Genomic DNA, 18778 nt, shown 5'->3' on the forward strand with positions numbered 1-18778 from the left:
GCTTATGTGTCATGGCACTGATGGAACTATTAAATATATGTTTGCAAGCAACTGCTTCCAATCCTTTTTGATTTTGGTAAGAGCATTTACAACATCGCAATCCTTTTCAAGATTTGTATTTCAATACATAGATATACAGTATATAACACAATTAAGTTCATTTGCAGTTAAAGAAAAACATGTCGACATTTACATCACAATCCTTTTCAAAATGTGTGTTTCAGTACATAGGAGATATACAGTATATGACAAGTTAATTTGCAGTTAAAGAAAAAAATGTCAAAGGTTCACCTTCCACATTTACCTTAACACTATTTACACATAAAATTCTGCCTTATGTTTTATAACTTAAGAAGACATCCATGTAGATGTTATAATAGAAATGATCAAGCTTCTGTCGCATTGAGTGGATAATCTCCTCATCCCTAAAGATTCTCTCAACTGTGAAGTCAGTGCGGGTATCTGTAATGAAGTCACACCACTGAAGTCCGCTTAAGGCGAGTTGGCCTTGAACCTGATAGTAGTATTTGTGGCTCTTCTTAAGGCAGGCCTGGCCTTTAACTGTGATCAGGTGTTTAACTTGGGTAACATTTTCAACATCGTAACTCTTAACCTCAGCAAGACCAAATGGTGGTGCTTCTGTTGGGCAGAAGACTTTAGCATCCGGGCTGGCTGCAAGGTGAGGTGAATCAGGGTGGATGATGACCCCGCATTGTTTCAGAGAGACATCACAAAAATCAGAATATTGCCTCAGTATCTCAGGTTCCAGATCCAACCCTCTTCTCATAGCAGCTGTCTGAGGAGTTCCTCTCAGAATGCGGGTTGCCAAAGCCTTGGCAGACAACTCCCCACGAACATGGCATATTTCACGGAATCTGCTGGCTGTCAGTCGGGGTTTGCGTACCTGGCTCCACAGCTGGCATTCTGACTGCATTCTTGTTTCTGCTTCAATAGCAGCAGACATCTCCTCTGACACAATCAGGCTGTCCAAATGACATTGTTGTATGTAGTTGGGCTCAAAATCAATGGGAAATTTAAAGTTGTAACCTTCAATAGGCAACTGAGGAAACTCACTGGCACCAGGGTGTTTAATAATATCTCTACTTAATTCTAGAGGGCACTGGTAAGAAAGCACAGACCCAAATGGCACAGGGCCAAATTTAGAGTCCACCAAATTAAGGCCCTCAAGCCCGTGCAGCAATTTGCAAATCCCTGGTTGTGGACGGATGTCTTTCAGTTTCTCAGCACTGGCCATGACGTGAGGATCCGGAATAGGCCCTGGCATGAAAGTGAGATATGTCAAGTTTAGATTTCATTAAATGCCACCTTATCTTTTTCACTAAAAAAGACAACCACACTCATCCAGTCTCGTACATGCTTCTAATACAAATAAAAAAATATCCACTGAAAGTCTATATAAAAAGTAACAAATAATAATCACTTTTATGTTTGTATTATTTTAGAAATGCACTAAAGTCTTTGTGCTCTAGTACAGGCGGGGGCTCATTCAGACTCACCATCATAGGCTTGGTACAGTGTGCACTTCACACCAGCTCTGACACTTGTTTTTTTCTTAGCCGCTGGTTTACACACCGCCATATCATTGGTGGCCTCTGGTACAATTCCCTGTGATATAATAATGATGAACAATACATTGTCAAAAGTCAATACAAACTGCAAAGTTCTGCATCAGTGTAACAAATAATGTCTGACCTGTGTCCTAGGCCGGTGCCAGGTCTGCAGTGCGCTGGTGCATGACAGAGGCAATGGCACTGTCTTAAAGCCCATGGTAACATAGTGAGCACTTTGAAAAGAAGTGCTACTATGTGATTACATAGTGCTTTCCCAGCAGAGCAGGAACATGACATGTGATTGAGTACCACAGGAACCTCTGCAGAGTCTAGTGTAACCTGTTCATAGAGACATAACAATTAGTGCTGTACTTACAAAACATTTTTTCTGCGTTTCATTATAAACTACTGTACACAATTTTCAAAACCCAATTTCTTTTTTTAATTAAGAAAAATTGGCTGTTCTGAAACCTTTGACAAGTAGTGCCAACACTTGTCAAATTTGAACATTTTGAGTTATCACAGAATCTTTCCCAGTCTTTATTGCCGTCAACAACCCACATCGGTTTGTAAGAATTTCGTTGTGTATTAAGTTTAATGATACAAAATCAGAGCTCAGACTGAGAAACAAACTGATCCACAGTGGAACTTTGTGGAATCATTCTTATTAAATCTGCAACCGCAGCAAAACACAACAAAAGAAAACTTATCTATCTTAACCTATCTTATCATAATGTTAGAGAACTGTTTATCTGAGAAACCTGAAGCCGATGAGCCTCCTCATTTTTCTTCATGGACCTGTAACATCGCCCTCTCACTGTCACCTCACCGTTAACTACACTTGAGACTGTTTCAATACAGTGATTGGGAGAAAGGGCGCAGCATTAGCCATTAATACATTACTGACTCTTATCTTACGGTCGATACAAACAGCAGTAATATTAAAAAGAGGCTGCAAAACAGAAACTCGTCAGCTCATAACCTTCGCTAGCATAGGGCTAATTTAAGCTAAATAAAGATAAACACGTACCTTCATAATCAAACAGGTAACCTTCAACGAAGAACTTGTAGCCTTTATCAAGCTTCGATCTTGAAGTAAGGGACCACTTGTCAGCAAGTCGTTCTACGTCGTTAAGTCGTATTGGTGGCAGATGTGAAAGGGACTGGGTGAACTCCATAATGATGTGCTACTAGCTAAGCGTTCCTAAGCGACACCGGATGTAAACATAACCTGCATCGCGGCAGAACGGAAGTTGTCTGACGTCACGTGAAAAGGGCCTATACTGACAAGACGGAGAAACCAGACATGTTGACATAAAACATATATAATTAAATAAACCACAACTTCATTATCACCGCATAGTTTGAGCTCTCCAAACAACGTGTCCACTACAAGAATGAGAATGGTATGCCGTATTAATACATTGAATGAACAGAAATGACCGTAACCAAATATTCTAGATTAATGGGGAAATGGCAATGATTAATAGTAGCCTACAATTACTACTGGTGATACTTTTGATATATAGCAGGGAATTCATGAACTTTGACAAACAATTCACACCATGAAAACAATGTGATTTGAGCATGAATTGGCATGGAGAGAGATGTGCCCATTAGATAAAATAAAATCTGATTTTAAAGATTTTTGATGTCCATTTGATTATTCATGCCCATCCCTAGGTCATACATGTTGAATACTTTCAGATAGTTGAGCTTTGCTTGATTTAGTATGAAGGGTCATTTAGACTAATGCTACTGTTCTCATACTGCAGACTTGGGCCAAATACTGTGCATTAGGTCAAGTATTTCCATATGCTTGAGCTGCACTTGATTTTAGTTTGAAAGGAATGGTGCCAAGTGACAGTGGAATAGTCCAAGAAAATGCTGAATCCGCACACCTCACATACTAACCATTTGGCATAGTATTTGACTCAGTCAGGTGTGTTATACAGCTCCTCTATGATATACACATCTTCTACGTCTCTCTTTCATCCTGGCATGCTTCTCTTCCCTCATCTTGACAATCCTCGCTCGCTCGCTCTCTCTCCATCCCTCTCTCCTCATGTCATCCCTCTTTCCTCATCTGTCTCCCATCATGGCGTCTTTCTCTTCATCGCCATGGCATCCTTCTCTTCTCTTCATCCCTCTTCCCTTACCTCCTCCCCATTCATTATCAACCCTCATCTCTCCCGTTCATGACCTCCCTCTCTCATGACGTCCCTCTCTTCTGTCAGCCCGTTCCAATTCCTTCTCCCTCATCTTCCGTCATAATATTTTCCTCATGTCATCCCTCTCATTCCCTTTCATCTCTCCCACATCTTTCTCTTATCATCCCTCTCTCTTCCATTACACCTTCCTCCATATCCATATTTCATACCAGACCTCCTCCCTCTCTCTTTCTCTTGAGGGATCTCTTAACTCTCCATTAGCCAACACAAAGCCAACCCGTTAGTACCTGGGCTGTAGGCTGTAGCTAGTGGACATGAAGGTCATCTCCTGGTAGTTATAACCACGCGTCTTCTCTTTTTCTCGTGGCCGATCAGGTTCCGTAGCACGGCTGCTGCAGAAGGCGGAGGTGAAGATCATTAACGACACGGTGTGTAACGTAGTCACCGAGGGTCAGGTCACATCCAGGATGCTCTGCTCCGGCTTCCTGTCTGGAGGGGTCGACGCCTGTCAGGTGGGAGGGATACGCACGGCAGGCTACATGCACACACTACACATATACAACTACACACACACACACACACACACACACACACACACACACACACACACACAATACAAACACATGCAATTATAAACAGAAGCATATGGCTTACACCTACATCTTAAAACACTCCTAAACACGTTTCCTTTGTGCCCAATGTAATGTCTCTCTCCTTCTATTCTCCTCTGTTTCTCTCATCACTAGGGAGACTCGGGGGGTCCCCTGGTGTGCTTTGAGGAAAGTGGGTCGTGGTTCCAGGCAGGCATCGTGAGCTGGGGCGAGGGCTGCGCTCGTCGGAACAAGCCCGGCGTCTACTCACGCGTCACCAAGCTGAGAGACTGGATCCGCAAACTCACAGGGGTTTGATGATGAGGGGACATGAGGGAGGGGGGGCAGCGGGTAGACAGTTTGGGGGTCTGATGGGAGAAGACAAAAAATAAGGGATATGGAACATTGAGACTGATTGAGGACGTGTCCCCCCCATGGCGACCACAGCTATCCATCCATCTAGCTAGCCTCAACCAGCCCCCAACACCCACTGAGGGCCTGCATGGGGCTAGCTACTGCTCAGATGAATGATTTCAAATGGGTTGGGATTAGGTTTATCAATGTTTTTATGTTGTACTGATGCAACCTTGGTTCTCAAAGGCTCCAAGAGGCAGCAAGACTCCTGCACCTCGCTCAATCATGTCATGTTCCACTGGTTTGATGAATATTCTCCCAGTGTAAATAATGGATGATGTATATTTTGAAGACTCACTTTGTTTTTGGTGGTATTTGCCAAATCTCCCCCATTGCTATGATGTGAGATCACGTGTTCTGTTGTGCAGACAGACATGCCAAATGAACTGAGGGAAATAGAAATAGAACAGAAGTAGAATAGATATATTATAGAAAGATTTTACCTGCCAATTTTCACTTACTTAAAGTACCTTGACAAGAACATGGAATATTTTATAAGTGAGTGTGATACTAGTGATGTTAGTAATGCCGAGATGCATAGAATCTTGAGTTCTAACAAAGATTGTCTATTGCAGTGCAATCAGAACCTATTCATACCCCTTGATTTATTCCACATTTTGTTACAGCCTGAATTCAAAATGGATTAAATACTTTTTTTCACCCATCTATACACAATTACCCCATGATGACAAATTGAAAACATATTTTTAGAAATGTTTGTACAGACATATCTAATTTACATAAGTATTCACACCCCTGAGTAAATGCATGTTATCATCACCTTCGGCAGATATTACTGCTGTGAGTTTTTCATGGTAAGTCCCTATGAGCTTTCCACACCTGGATTGTACAATACTTGCACATTATTCTTTTCAAAATTCTTCAAGCTCTGTCAAGTTGGTTGTTGATCATTGCTAGACAGCCGTTTTCAAGTCTTGCCATAGGTTTTCAAGCCGATTTTAATTCAAAACTGTAGCTAAGCCACTCAGGAACATTCAATGTCGTCTTGGTAAGCAACTCCAGTGTATATATGGCCATGTGTGTTAAGTTAATGAAAGGTGAATTTGCCTATCAGTGTCTGTTGGAAAGCAGACTGAACCAGGTTTTCCTCTAGGATTTTGCCTGTGCTTAGCTCTGTCAAGTTTTGCTTTTATCCCACCAGAAAACTCCCAAGCCCTAGCCAATGACAAGCATACCCATAACATGATGCAGCCACCACCATGCTTGAAAATATGAAGTGTTACTCAGTGTTGTGTTGGATTTGCCCCAAACATAACACTTTGTATTCAGGAAACAAATGTCATTTCTTTGCCACATTTTTTGTAGTTTTACTTTTAGTGCCTTATTGCAAACTGGATGCATGTTTTCCAATATTTTTATTCTGTACAGGCTTTCTTCTTTTCACGCTGTCATTTAGGTTAGTATTGTGGAGTAACTACAATGTTGTTGATCCATCCTCATTGTTCTCCTATCACAGCAATTAAACTCTGTAACTGTTTTAAAGTCATCATTGGCCTCATGGTAAAATTCCTGAGCTGTTTCCTTCCTCTCTGGCAACTGAGTTAGGAAGGTCGCCTGTATCTTTGTAGTAACTGGGTGTATTGATACACCATCCAAAGTGTAATGAATAACTTCACCATGCTCAAAAGGTATAGTCAATGTCTGCTTTTTATTATTATTATTATTATTATTATTATTATTATTATTTTACCCATCTACCAATAGGTGCCCTTCTTTGCGAGGCATTGGAAAACCTTCCTGGTCTTTGTGGTTGAATTTGTGTTTGAAATTCACTGCTCGACTGAGGGACCTTGCGATTATCTGTATGTGTGGGGTACAGAGATGAGGTAGTCATTCAGAAATCATGTAAAACGCTATTATTGCACACCAAGTGAATCCATGCAATTTATATGACTTATTTAGCAGGTTTTTATTTCTGAACTTATTTAGGTTTGCCATAACAAAGGGTTTGAATACTTATTGACTATACATCTAAAAACATAATTCAACTTTGACATTATGGGATATTGTGCATAGGCCAGTGACACAATCTCAATTTAATCCATTTTAAATTCAGAATGTAACAACAAAATGTGGAAAATGTCAAGGGGTATGAATACTTTCTCAAGGCACTAAGAAGATATTTGAGTGACCGCTCGAACAATGGAAATATGTCCTCAAAGATGGGAGGAGGCGAGATCAGGTGGGACCATTCTAGCCAATGAGAGGGCAGATACGTGTGTGTGTGAACAACAGGCCATAGAGATAGATGGATGACTCGTCTTTGTATCTGTGCCACTATAGTGTCTGAACGCTACAATGGCGCTTCCCATGCGATCTCTTGGGTTGGGCGGTATCCAGATTTCCATACCTTCATACTGTGCCAAACTGGGATATAAGGTATTACCAGCAGTGCACACAAGGGGTGCAATTTATTTATTTACGGGAAAAATCCCCAACAAACGGCACTTACCAGAATGCTGACAAAATGCTAACAAGTACTAAGGAATCCCCCATAGCGAATGCTAGGTAAATGCTAGTGACCGCATGCAAACATTTACTACTAAAACAGACAACCCAGCTCATACATTTATGCAAGTAACTCAAAGTGCAGTTTGCAGCACTCACAAAAAAACATTTTAGACAGCAGGGATCTTAATCCAGGAGGGGATTGTCTCTGCTGCTGTTACCAAGAAGCTTGATCTTTCAAGCTAAAGTTAGCCACTTAGCTAACATTATCAAGTTAGCAAAACAAAGATGTGCCAAAATAAATTATTTCCAGGTTAACTTAATAGTTAAGAATATATATATATATATATATATATATATATATATATATAGCTGGCAAACATTAGTGAATTTCATGTAACTTGATCACCTCACTTAAAGTGGGAATATGTAAATGTTTTGGTACCTGACCAAATTCACATAGAAATGTGAGTTATAGATATACAGTGGGGAGAACAATTATTTGATACACTGCAGATTTTGCAGGTTTTCCTACTTACAAAGCATGTAGAGGTCTGTAATTTGTATCATAGGTACACTTCAACTGTGAGAGACGGAATCTAAAACAAAAATCCAGAAAATCACATTGTATGATTTTTAAGTAATTAATTTGCATTTTATTGCATGACATAAGTATTTGATACATCAGAAAAGCAGAACTTAATATTTGGTACAGAAACCTTTGTTTGCAATTACAGAGATCATACGTTTCCTGTAGGTCTTGACCAGGTTTGCACACACTGCAGCAGGGATTTTGGCCCACTCCTCCATACAGACCTTCTCCAGATCCTTCAGGTTTTGGGGCTGTCGTTGGGCAATACAGACTTTCAGCTCCCTCCAAAGATGTTCTATTGGGTTCAGGTCTGGAAACTGTCTAGGCCACTCCAGGACCTTGAGATGCTTCTTACGGAGCCACTCCTTAGTTGCCCTGGCTGTGTGTTTCAGGTCGTTGTCATGCTGGAAGACCCAGCCACGACCCATCTTCAATGCTCTTACTGAGGGAAGGAGGTTGTTGGCCAAGATCTCGCGATACATGGCCCCATCCATCCTCCCCTCAATACTGTGCAGTCGTCCTGTCCCCTTTGCAGAAAAGCATCCCCAAAGAATTATGTTTCCACCTCCATGCTTCACGGTTGGGATGGTGTTCTTGGGGTTGTACTCATCCTTCTTCTTCCTCCAAACACAGCGAGTGGAGTTTAGACCAAAAAGCTCTATTTTTGTCTCATCAGACCACATGACCTTCTCCCATTCCTCCTCTGGATCATCCAAATGGTCATTGGCAAACTTCAGACGGGCCTGGACATGCGCTGGCTTGAGCAGGGGGACCTTGCGTGCGCTGCAGGATTTTAATCCATGACGGCGTTGTGTGTTACTAATGGTTTTCTTTGAGACTGTGGTCCCAGCTCTCTTCAGGTCATTGACCAGGTCCTGCCGTGTAGTTCTGGGCTGATCCCTCACCTTCCTCATGATCATTGATGCCCCACGAGGTGAGATCTTGCATGGAGCCCCAGACCGAGGGTGATTGACCGTCATCTTGAACTTCTTCCATTTTCTAATAATTGTGCAGGTCTACAATTTTATCCCTGATGTCCTTACACAGCTCTCTGGTCTTGGCCATTGTGGAGAGGTTGGAGTCTGTTTGATTGAGTGTGTGGACAGGTGTATTTTATACAGTTAACGAGTTCAAACAGGTGCAGTTAATACAGGTAATGAGTGGAGAACAGGAGGGCTTCTTAAAGAAAAACTAACAGGTCTGTGAGAGCCGGAATTCTTACTGGTTGGTAGGTGATCAAATACTTATGTCATGCAATAAAATGCAAATTAATTACTTAAAAATCATACAATGTGATTTTCTGGATTCCGTCTCTCACAGTTGAAGTGTACCTATGATAAAAATTACAGACCTCTACATGCTTTGTAAGTAGGAAAACCTGCAAAATCAGCAGTGTATCAAATACTTGTTCTCCCCACTGTAGAGCTGTTCTATGTGCGCTATTTTTATGCTTCCCATTCTTAAGTTTTGTTTTTGCGTCTTTTACTTTCGGTTTTGTATAACAGCTTCAAACTGCTGAAACAATATTTTTGTTTATGGAAAATGCTGTATATTTCAGAGGTTTAGATGGTACAATGATTATCTACACTATACTAGCTTATTTTGTCACATAAACTGAAATTAGGCAAACTGTTAGTTTTAGCAACCAGGAAATGGCAGAGCGATGAGCAAACTGCAGGAGTGACTCACCTCACAAAGCTCCTGTTTTGCTTGTTGTGCTTCTTTGTAAATAAACACTTGACTGGCTCAAACAGCTGTTTTGTGAAACTAGTACATGTAAGCTTCATAATGAAAAATTATGTAACAGGCAAAATGATGAATGCGATCTGCTTTATCTATTACCTTGTGCATAAGTTTAATGCAGATATTTATTTAAAAAGTACAAATATTCAAATTTATATATAAAAATAAACTACTGTATTTGAAAATCATACCGAGGGTATTTCGAAATACTCTGGATATGGTATACCGCTCAACCTTAGCTATCTCCATTTTAAAGTAGTCCTTTTTCTTCTTCATTGGCTGATTGCTCCCAACTCAGGAATACCCACCCAGTTGTCTACTTTAAAATGGTGGAAGCCCTCAATGGCAATGCCCATGCTAAAACGGTTATATCTATGATGAGGCTCTGTGACAACAGGTACAACTCTGATATAAAGTCAATTTTGGGTAAGTTGCCGAAAGGCCACATGCTTCCACTTATATCAGTGTATTCGTAATAACCTAACCATTACAAAACTTATATTTGATCAAATAAGCGTCACGTAGCAAATTAGCAATTACATTTTTTGTTGACCATATTCGACACTTCGTGGGCTTATTTTTGTGGACAGATTTTGACTGGAGTAAAACCTCTCGCTTCGCGTCTGGGGGTCAAAGGGCACAATGCAATTCTGAGGTTCCTATCAATTCCTATAGATGTTGCGGCCATTTTCCTCACATTAGTATTATCTAAGAGAACTCAATATACAGGCTAGCTAAAATGGTCTCCATTTGCCAGTTGAGCTGATGGTGATGCGGGTCTTCACTCCCCTACGCACGGCAGCTCAAGCAAATCAATTGGGTTTAGCAGTTTGCCAGAGCAACACAATGAGTTACTCTCACCCCTCTCAAACAGTGGACTTCTTATTGGACAATCCTGGTCCTGCTTTTAACTGTTCAGATTCTTCATTGGTTTTCTTTCACTCTCTATTTTGGCTTGCGTTTGTATTTGTACAGTTACTGTGACTTGATAACCCAAAGATCTCCATTGTGTTTGTAAGTGTTGAAGTGCTGAAGAGATTTTAATTGTTAAAGGTTGAAGATAATCAATGTTGGGCTATTTTTTCAATGGTCCCTAACATTGGCACAATACTGGGTAATATGGAGTGTATAAAGGTATATTTTTCAGAACATGGGTTGAGGTGCCAAAAGCAACTTTATAAATCATAAATGTGAGCTCTTACTGTGTCTTCTATTGGATTGTGGACATTCCTTTTCTACTGTTCGATTTTTGTTTGTATGCCTCATTTTTATTTAAAAGATTTATGAATCCTACACAATAAACATACTTTATCTGAATCTTCTGCATGTCAATTACCTCCATTTGTCATTGACTGACTCGTGTCTCTATAATGGTTATTGTATAGTAAGTATTATCTGAGTCTGTTGTCGGGCCATGTCCCTTTACATGGCAGCCTGTAATGAATGTGGAGCTCTCATAGCTCCCATCTCCTCCCTGCCGTGACTAGCATGTCTACCTGGAGACGAGATGGAACAAGAGACCGAGGTGACAAGACAAGCTGATATTGTCACATTATACCTAGCTTTGTCACAGCAATATCCTGTTACCAGGGGAGCCTGGCGTGTGGGTGTAGGGAGGTGGATACACAGACAGTGGGGGATCTACAATCTCATCTGTCTTCGTTAAAAGCTACGCTCCACCACGGGAATAGGACAATCAACATAGACAGCGCTGCTAATTTATGTATTCATCAACTTCCGTACATAAGCAGCTTTGTTTGTACCTGTTCCCCCATGACACACACAGCACACTCATTGCATCTCCTCACCGTGCCAACTTACAGTACAGTACTCAAACCACGCTGGTCTTTATCTGAAATGGTTTTATTTAAATATAAATATGTGTACAAAGTTACAAGCAACAATAGCTCATTTTTAGCAAATAAAATCCTTAATACATTATTAAAAAACAAACAATATGAACCAAACCAACAAATGGCAATTGGTTATGTTCCCAAAAAGCATAGTTAATCTTTCTGCATTCAGTGATTGATGAACAACGGGAAAGAAAGAGAAGAATTGTGGACCCAAATAAAATCAATCAAGATATAGACTTATATGTATATATAATATAAAGGTACTTTACAGTAAAGCAGCTTACAAGCTGTACATTAAGGCTTATATAAAATATAAAAATAAAGACGAGCGATGATCTTTTTTAAAATCAGTTGGTTCACTTAGTGACGTTCTCCAATTGTGCCGACTGACCGGTCGCGCGGCTCTCGACACAAAATGGCAGTACAGGGTTCCAGTAGTGTCCGGAATCAGAATGCAACTGAGCCATGTGCAGTAAGCAATCTCTCAAACAAGCATAATGGACATGGAAAAGAAATGCTGAAGAGTTTCACTAGACACATCATCTGCATGCAACAGAGAAAGAATGGGGCTTCTTCACCAATTTGTACAGTTGATCTAGTCAGTATTTTAGGGTAGTACTGTGTTTTTGTAAACATATTGAAGCTACTTGATTGTGTTGTAAAGACTGGAGTGTGGATGGTGTCTGAAGAGGGACAGTTTCACAAGTAGAACCCATCTTAGCCTGTTCAAGTTGAGACAGTACCTCAAGCTTATTCAAGTTCAAGATTGCCACCATTTTACAAACCACATTCTCTGATTGTTCTGGAAATAGTCTCCATTTAGCAATCTGGCAAACAGAAGTAATACAGTACCCAGAGGAATTCATCTCTATCCCTAGCTCTTTCAATACACTGATATGTACTGTAGCTCACCATCTTTGGGTTTTTCCTTTTCCTTTTCATGTCCACCAGGGTAGAATGATAACACATAGGCTGTCTCTCCATTAGGTGAAGGCTAGGATACACATTATCTCCATTCCTCCCTCTGCTTTCACTCCCCAGTAACCCACACACAAGCCAAAGTTATTGTTTTGCAGAGTGGTTTATGACTGCCATTGTGGAGCTCAGGCTTCTTTTAATGGATAGAGACACTAATGTGCTTAGAATTCCTTTCGCATGCCGACAAACACCAAATGACCACAATGTGTTGACTCTTTTTAAATTTTTTATGAAGACGTCTGTATTTTTCTTTTTCGTTCATAGTCTGTTATAAGTTCTATTTGTCTGAGCATTCTGTTCCTTTTGAGAAATGTTAGCTAGGCTCCAGAATCCAGTTAGTTTAGGCCACCCAAAGTCATGAAATGTTCCTGTCTGGTGATTTCCAGTTTGCCTTCCTCCCATCCCCTCACTGGTAAAACAAAACCAGTGCCATGACAGAATTGCAGGCTCAGCTCTGATGGTCAAGTACCAGACACTGTAGTGGATTGTTTATTGATGGGGAATGTGAGTGACACATCACAATCTTGACTCCATTGGGACTCCATTGGAACTCCATTGGGACTCCATTGGGACCATTCAATCCCAAAATGACAACTGAATAACAAATTAGGAAGGCAATCCCTGTCACCTAAATCTCCTTCCAAAATGTGTCCAGGAGAAGGACCAACCAACCAGTCCTCTCTCCTCATGTTAGTCTGGCCACACCTCCTATAGAGATGACCAATGCTTCCCCCTTCTTCCTCCGCGCTCCACCCCCTGTTCCGCTGTCCAATCAGACGTGAGTCTGCATGCGTTGTGATGGCCGTCCGAAGTCTGACTGCTGGGAGGAGACCTGTGATGATGCATAGGAGAAACGGGAGGAGCTAGACACCTTGCTGGCCTGGTCCGATTGATCGTAGGCGTCCACCTTCTCGTAGGAGGCGGGCTTGACGTAGCTGGTGAAGGCCCGGCCGTATGTGGCGGCGGTGGGCAGGTAGGCAGAGCTGCTGTAGACGGGGTCGGTGGGGTAGATGGCTCCGGGCTGGGATGCTGCTGCCTGCTGGGCTGCTGCCTGCTGCTGCTCGTAGGTGGAGCGGGTCCCTGTGGTGGTGGCGTAGCGGTGGGAGAAGTCGTAGATGCGGGGCTGTGTGGCTGCCACCACTGTGTGCTGGCCGTACAGCGGGCTGGGGGAGGGCAGCTGGGATGGCGTGTAGACAGGACGGGGGTTGGGCACGTAATCTGAGAAACCGCTGCGGATAACCCGGTCCTCGTGAGCGTGCACGTTGTAGTAACCGTTTGTGGGGTCCTGAGGGGAGAGGAAATAACAACAGGGTTTTAAGTTGTTCAACCGCTTTTAAAGATACAGCATGTCTATAGAGATTTCAGACTTTTTCAAAACACCCAGCAAAACAGCCCATGCAACAAATGCTTGCAATATTTCCCATGCATGAATCATTGTATAAGTGAGTATTTCTCCTTACGGTTTTTACCTTGATGTCGGACCGCTCGTCCTCGTCCTCCTCCAGCAGGTCACTGTGTTCCGTCCGGGACGTCCCAGGAGACTCACTGCTGTTGGGGGCCTGAGGGGGAAACAACAGGCCCTACAATTACAAAGGTGGAACATCTTAGACTCAGACGAACATGAGCAAGACAAAATGACTGTACTGTATGTTATCACATCATCACAGTGATGTACATTATAGATATCTGTTCTATAAATTGAAATAGTTATTTGAAAACGTACTGAAAGTGATTGAACAGAGGCATTTACCATGGGCTCCTTGACATCCTCCTCATCATCATTGCCACGGGTAGCATTGTGGTCGCTGTGCACAATCTGAACTCTGATGTCACTCTTTGAGAGGCGTGTGCACTTTTTACCTGTGAGGATTCAAAAGAGACATGTAATTTAGAAACAATTCTAAAACTGTTTTTCATGCCTGTTGCCTTTATAGAAAAGGATTTGATTGTGCTCCTTTCATGAAGTTGAAACTAACCATGCATCGCTAAGGGTTGGGTTCAGTTCTATTTCAAATTCAGTCAGTTCAGGAAGTGAAATTAAATTAAATTAGTCCACATTGATTGAAAAATATTGAGTGAACAGTCATTTACTGAATGTCAATGAATGGAATGTAGCCCAACCCCGGTATGGCCCATATCTGACCTTCGACCTCACCTTTCCCGGTGTGCCTGCAGCAGAGAGAGACCAGGGTGACGACACAGATGAGCAGGACACACCCTCCGCCCACCGCCGCCCCAATGATGATCAGCATGGACAGGGCCTCTGTGAGGAGAGAGAGAGAGGAGGAGGAGGAGGAGAGGTGGAGAAAGAGAGAGGGGAGGGGGAGAGGAGGAGAGGAAATAGATAAGTGTCAGGATCTTGCTACTGATCAGAGAGAGACAGTGAAAGAGGCAGGAACAGATCCAGTCTGCAGAGCGTTGCTCCTCTCCTCTCCTCTGCTAACTCCACTCTACTCATTCCCCCCCAACTAATCTCTGCCAACGCCTGCTCCTATATAAATTCATCTGCAGTAAGCCTCATGGTCCCTCAGAAACACACACACACACACTCTTAGAGCCCCCTGCGTCCCCAGCTATTGTGTCTAATCTCTCTGGAAGAAGGGTAACAAGGCCTGACATGCAATGAAGCAATAGACAGTAATCTAATTAGAGATTCCAGGAGAGAGATACAGCGCAACGCTCAACTCTCCCGAGACCCCGGCTGAGCTGCCTTGATGTAAATTGCTGGCGAGGACCTTATTTTTGGTGTCTACTGCAACAAAGGCCTTCCTTCCTTACCTCCGTCAACTCCAGTGTGCAGAGTGTGCGGAGTGTGTGTGTGTGTGTGTGTGTGTAAATTGTGGTTTAAGTAAATTTGAAGAGGGTGGCTCTCACACATTTAGAGAGTGAGAGGGAGCTAAGGGACCGCCGGCGGCTCGGCCCCGGGACACCTGTGGCCTGATCTAATTAACTTGATTCCTCGATCGATATCTATGTTATGGACCCAACTTATTCATTAAGGCCACCATCTGCTGATTAAATTGTATTGATTAAAATAGTATAATTAAGATAAGCACTCAATTGGAGTTCTGCTTTGACCCCATCTAACCCCTCTCTCTCTTCCCAGCACTCTCGCCACAGTGCTCGTCTTAGTGAGATTGGTCATGCTGACTGTGTGAGATGTGGTGAGATGATAGATAATAAGGACACCTGTCCAATTCCTACCCGTACCTTGCTCCTTGAGGGTGACCAGCGCGGTGCCTGTGCCGAAGCGGTTCCAAGCGGTGCAGTTGTAGCGGAGCTGGAAGTCCTGGGCTAGGGTCTCAGACAGGACCAGGGAGGACAGGACCCCGTGGTCGCTGGTCACCGTCTGGACCGAGAAGCGACCGGAGGAGCCTGAGGAGAGTGTCAGGTCTCCAAACGTCCACACCTAGGGAGAGAGATGGGTGGATTTTAGAAATAGAGAAGCCTTATCCCCTCTAGCAGCGCTGTCAGAGCTCAGATCAACCACTACTTCCCATGCTTAGATCAATCACAGGTACCCTTTAACCAACCACCCTCCCTCTCTCATTCCTTCTCTCTGTTTTCCTCCCTCTCCATCCACCTGGCTGACATTGCTAAAGGCCGTACGTCTAAGCTGCCTCCCACGTCTTGCCCTGTAGGTAAGCCCTGTCAGCCTCTAAGCCCTGCTAGACCTGTGAGATTGTGTAAAATGCTCCTGACTGTGCTGAAGCCTCTCTCCTGCTGCTAGGTAAGGTCTACAGGGTGCCTGCCTCTCACTCCCCCTCAGACCCTAATTATCCTCTGTCAGAGCTGACCACGCACCCAGGGTCACCTGACGGGGTCAGCCCACCGAAGCCTGATGGATGCAGCGCTAATTGAGCCGGGGCTGTTTGGCTGCAGCCTGCAGGAGGTTCCGGCCCCCCCGTCTAGTTACCTATCTATTCTCTCTCCTTCTCCCTCTGTCTCTCCTTCTCCCTCTCTCTCATCCCCAATGAGTGGTGAAGGGATGAAGTGTGTGTGTGTGTGTGTAGGTGGGGGATTCAGTGTGCATTAAATGTGCACACGCATGTGTGCGCGAGCACATGCACCACACACACACACACACACACACACACACACACACACACACACACACACACACACACACACACACACACACACACACACACACACACACAAAACATTGAAACAGGAAAGACAGGAAAAGACAAGAGGCTCACTTACAATCTTGTCAGGCGGGGGGCTGTTTCCCACCAGGCACTCTAGCTTGCCCTTGGAGTGCTTGACAGCGTGCTGTGTGGCGTCCGCTGTAATGATAGGTGGGCCTGAAGATAGAGATAGAGAGAGAGAGAGAGAGAGAGAGAGAGAGAGAGAGAGAGAGAGAGAGAGAGAGAGAGAGAGAGAGAGAGAGAGAGAGAGAGAGAGAGAGAGAGAGAGAGAGAGAGAGAGAGAGAGAGATTTTGAGACATTGGCACATTGGCACATTAAACACAGATGCATTGTCAGATGGTTGACTCATCTTATGCTTGGGTAAACATTCTACATTGATAATACCTAACGTGCCTCCCTTTAATATTTTTTATCTTTAATATTCTACATCTAAAAGTCAACCAACAACCTAATGTTTAAAGTAGCATTAAATTAGCCCAATTTTCAGACAATTGAGACTCATATTATACTTTGACGTACCGTTGACGGTGAGCGTGACGTCCCTCTCAGCCACCCCGATGCGGGGGACGATGGCCTTGCAGGTATACGTCCCAGCATCCTCCTGGGTGACAGTCTTCAGCTGCAGGGTGTTGCCATTGCTGAGCACCTGGGGAGGGAGAGGAGGGGATGGAGGGAGGGAGAGGGGAAAAGAGAGAGAGAGGGGTGGACAGGAGGGATAAGAGGAGAGGGAGGGGAGAGAGAGAGTGAGTGACTCTTTAGCAGCAGTTCATTGGGGCAGTTGTTGCAGCAGTACGGATGTGGCCGAACGGACAGTCTCTCCAGCTCCTACACTCAGTTTCAGTTTCATTTCATCGTGGTGACAACACTGTGGCTTTAATCACAGACATTAAGCACTCCAGCCACTGCTGCTCTAACTTAACTCCAGCTACAGCCAGGCTCCTCTGGAGTGACCATGCTGCTGTGGAGATTGTCCTAATTAAATGTTGCCGGCAGAGCATAACGTTATCATGGTGTGAGTGGGCTTTAGCCTTTAGAGGCTGCTACAGTTTGCCTACACTTGCGCACTCGTTAGCGCATTGATCTCGCCATTCCATCAAGCTGTGATTAATCCATTTACTCTCCCCTCCCTCCCTCCCTCCCTCCCTCCCTCCTTTCACTCCCACTCTCCACTTTTTATTCAACCACACTTATAGAGTAACCCAATTAATCCATTACTGGTAGCTGTGTGAGGCGTGGTGGCCGTGGTGTGTGTGGATTAGAGAGCACTGCCTGTGTTATTTTCTTCCTGAGAGCTTTGGTTCACTCTGGGAGATGGAGATGACAGCATGGCTTTTACAGCATCGCCTGCTGTCCTGCAGCTCTTTTCTCTTTAAGTGGTGACGTTTTTTGGTAAAAGCTGCCTCTGAAATCTGATTAAGCACCGGGAGAGAAGCTCCCTGGAGATGTAGCTAGCGCTGATAGTGTTGCCTGGGGTGGGGTGGGAGACCTTTAACCAGGATGATGCAAACTAAAGATGGAACTGGGCCATTTGTAGGCTACCTCACATATTCCTCCCTAGATGTTCTTCGTGTTGAGTCTTGGTCTGGGTTGAGGAGCGGTTTGAGAAGCTGTTCTCGGAGTGGGATGTGAAATGTGTCGGCTGGTTCATAACTAGTGTGTCTCAGCTGTTGACGTGATTGATTTAGTGGTCACGTTGTTATGACAGAGTGTCACCTCCCCTGCTGTCAGCAGTATGCGAACCTGACAGTCATCACACACACTGCCTCTGAAGGTTTAGCTCTGATTTCTGAGGGCTTTCTCGCATTACACACACACACACACACACACACACACACACACACACACACACACACACACACACACACACACACACACACACACACACACACACACACACAGTATAAGTATTGATTGAGCTAGTTGTCTTACCACGCTGGAGCCCTGTTTAGTCCAGGCTAGGGTGAGGGGAGGGTTGCCTGTCCAGGTGCAGGTGAAGGCAGCATCCATCCCAATGTCCACCTTCATGGGCTTGGGGTCCGACAGCAGCCTGGGACCAACTGTAGAGGAGCCAGGACACCATCAGAACTAATACAGCCCGTATTCACCATTCAATTAAATATGACTTAATCAATCTCCTAAGGCATTGTCAAAGCACAATACACAGCATCCTCCAAAGACACTATAACTCTTATGACGAGGGTGAACGTGTTCACAGACACACTACTGGGATTACACTACAGGC

At 43.7% G+C, this 18778-nt stretch overlaps 2 protein-coding genes across 10 annotated transcripts in view; one reads left to right on the forward strand and one right to left on the reverse strand.

Moving 5' to 3' along the window:
• The window catches only part of LOC121586103 (suppressor of tumorigenicity 14 protein homolog), a 35936-nt gene extending 30530 nt beyond the window's left edge, over positions 1 to 5406 (forward strand). The window contains exons 18-19 of the mRNA XM_041902590.1: positions 4118 to 4254; positions 4489 to 5406. Of these exons, the coding sequence (XP_041758524.1) occupies positions 4118 to 4254; positions 4489 to 4650 (299 nt within the window). The 3' untranslated portion in view covers positions 4651 to 5406. The remainder of the gene's footprint in view (positions 1 to 4117; positions 4255 to 4488) is intronic.
• Positions 5407 to 11397: 5991 nt separating this feature from the next.
• LOC121586099 (kin of IRRE-like protein 3) overlaps positions 11398 to 18778 on the reverse strand; it is a 43931-nt gene continuing 36550 nt past the window's right edge. For 2 of the 9 annotated variants that reach the window (XM_041902579.2, XM_041902577.2), the window contains exons 8-15: positions 18466 to 18593; positions 17056 to 17182; positions 16591 to 16691; positions 15589 to 15793; positions 14528 to 14647; positions 14108 to 14244; positions 13845 to 13964; positions 11398 to 13669 (exon numbers count right to left, since the gene is read on the reverse strand). In XM_041902579.2, coding sequence (XP_041758513.2) covers positions 13157 to 13669; positions 13845 to 13964; positions 14108 to 14244; positions 14528 to 14647; positions 15589 to 15793; positions 16591 to 16691; positions 17056 to 17182; positions 18466 to 18593 — 1451 coding nt within the window. In that variant the 3' untranslated portion in view covers positions 11398 to 13156. The remainder of the gene's footprint in view (positions 13670 to 13844; positions 13965 to 14107; positions 14245 to 14527; positions 14648 to 15588; positions 15794 to 16590; positions 16692 to 17055; positions 17183 to 18465; positions 18594 to 18778) is intronic. The other 7 variants (XM_041902578.2, XM_041902581.2, XM_041902585.2 and 4 more) reach the window with 7 other exon arrangements.

Source organism: Coregonus clupeaformis, unplaced genomic scaffold, assembly GCF_020615455.1.
Source record: "Coregonus clupeaformis isolate EN_2021a unplaced genomic scaffold, ASM2061545v1 scaf0053, whole genome shotgun sequence".
In the NCBI taxonomy this organism is placed as follows: Eukaryota; Metazoa; Chordata; class Actinopteri; order Salmoniformes; family Salmonidae; genus Coregonus; species Coregonus clupeaformis.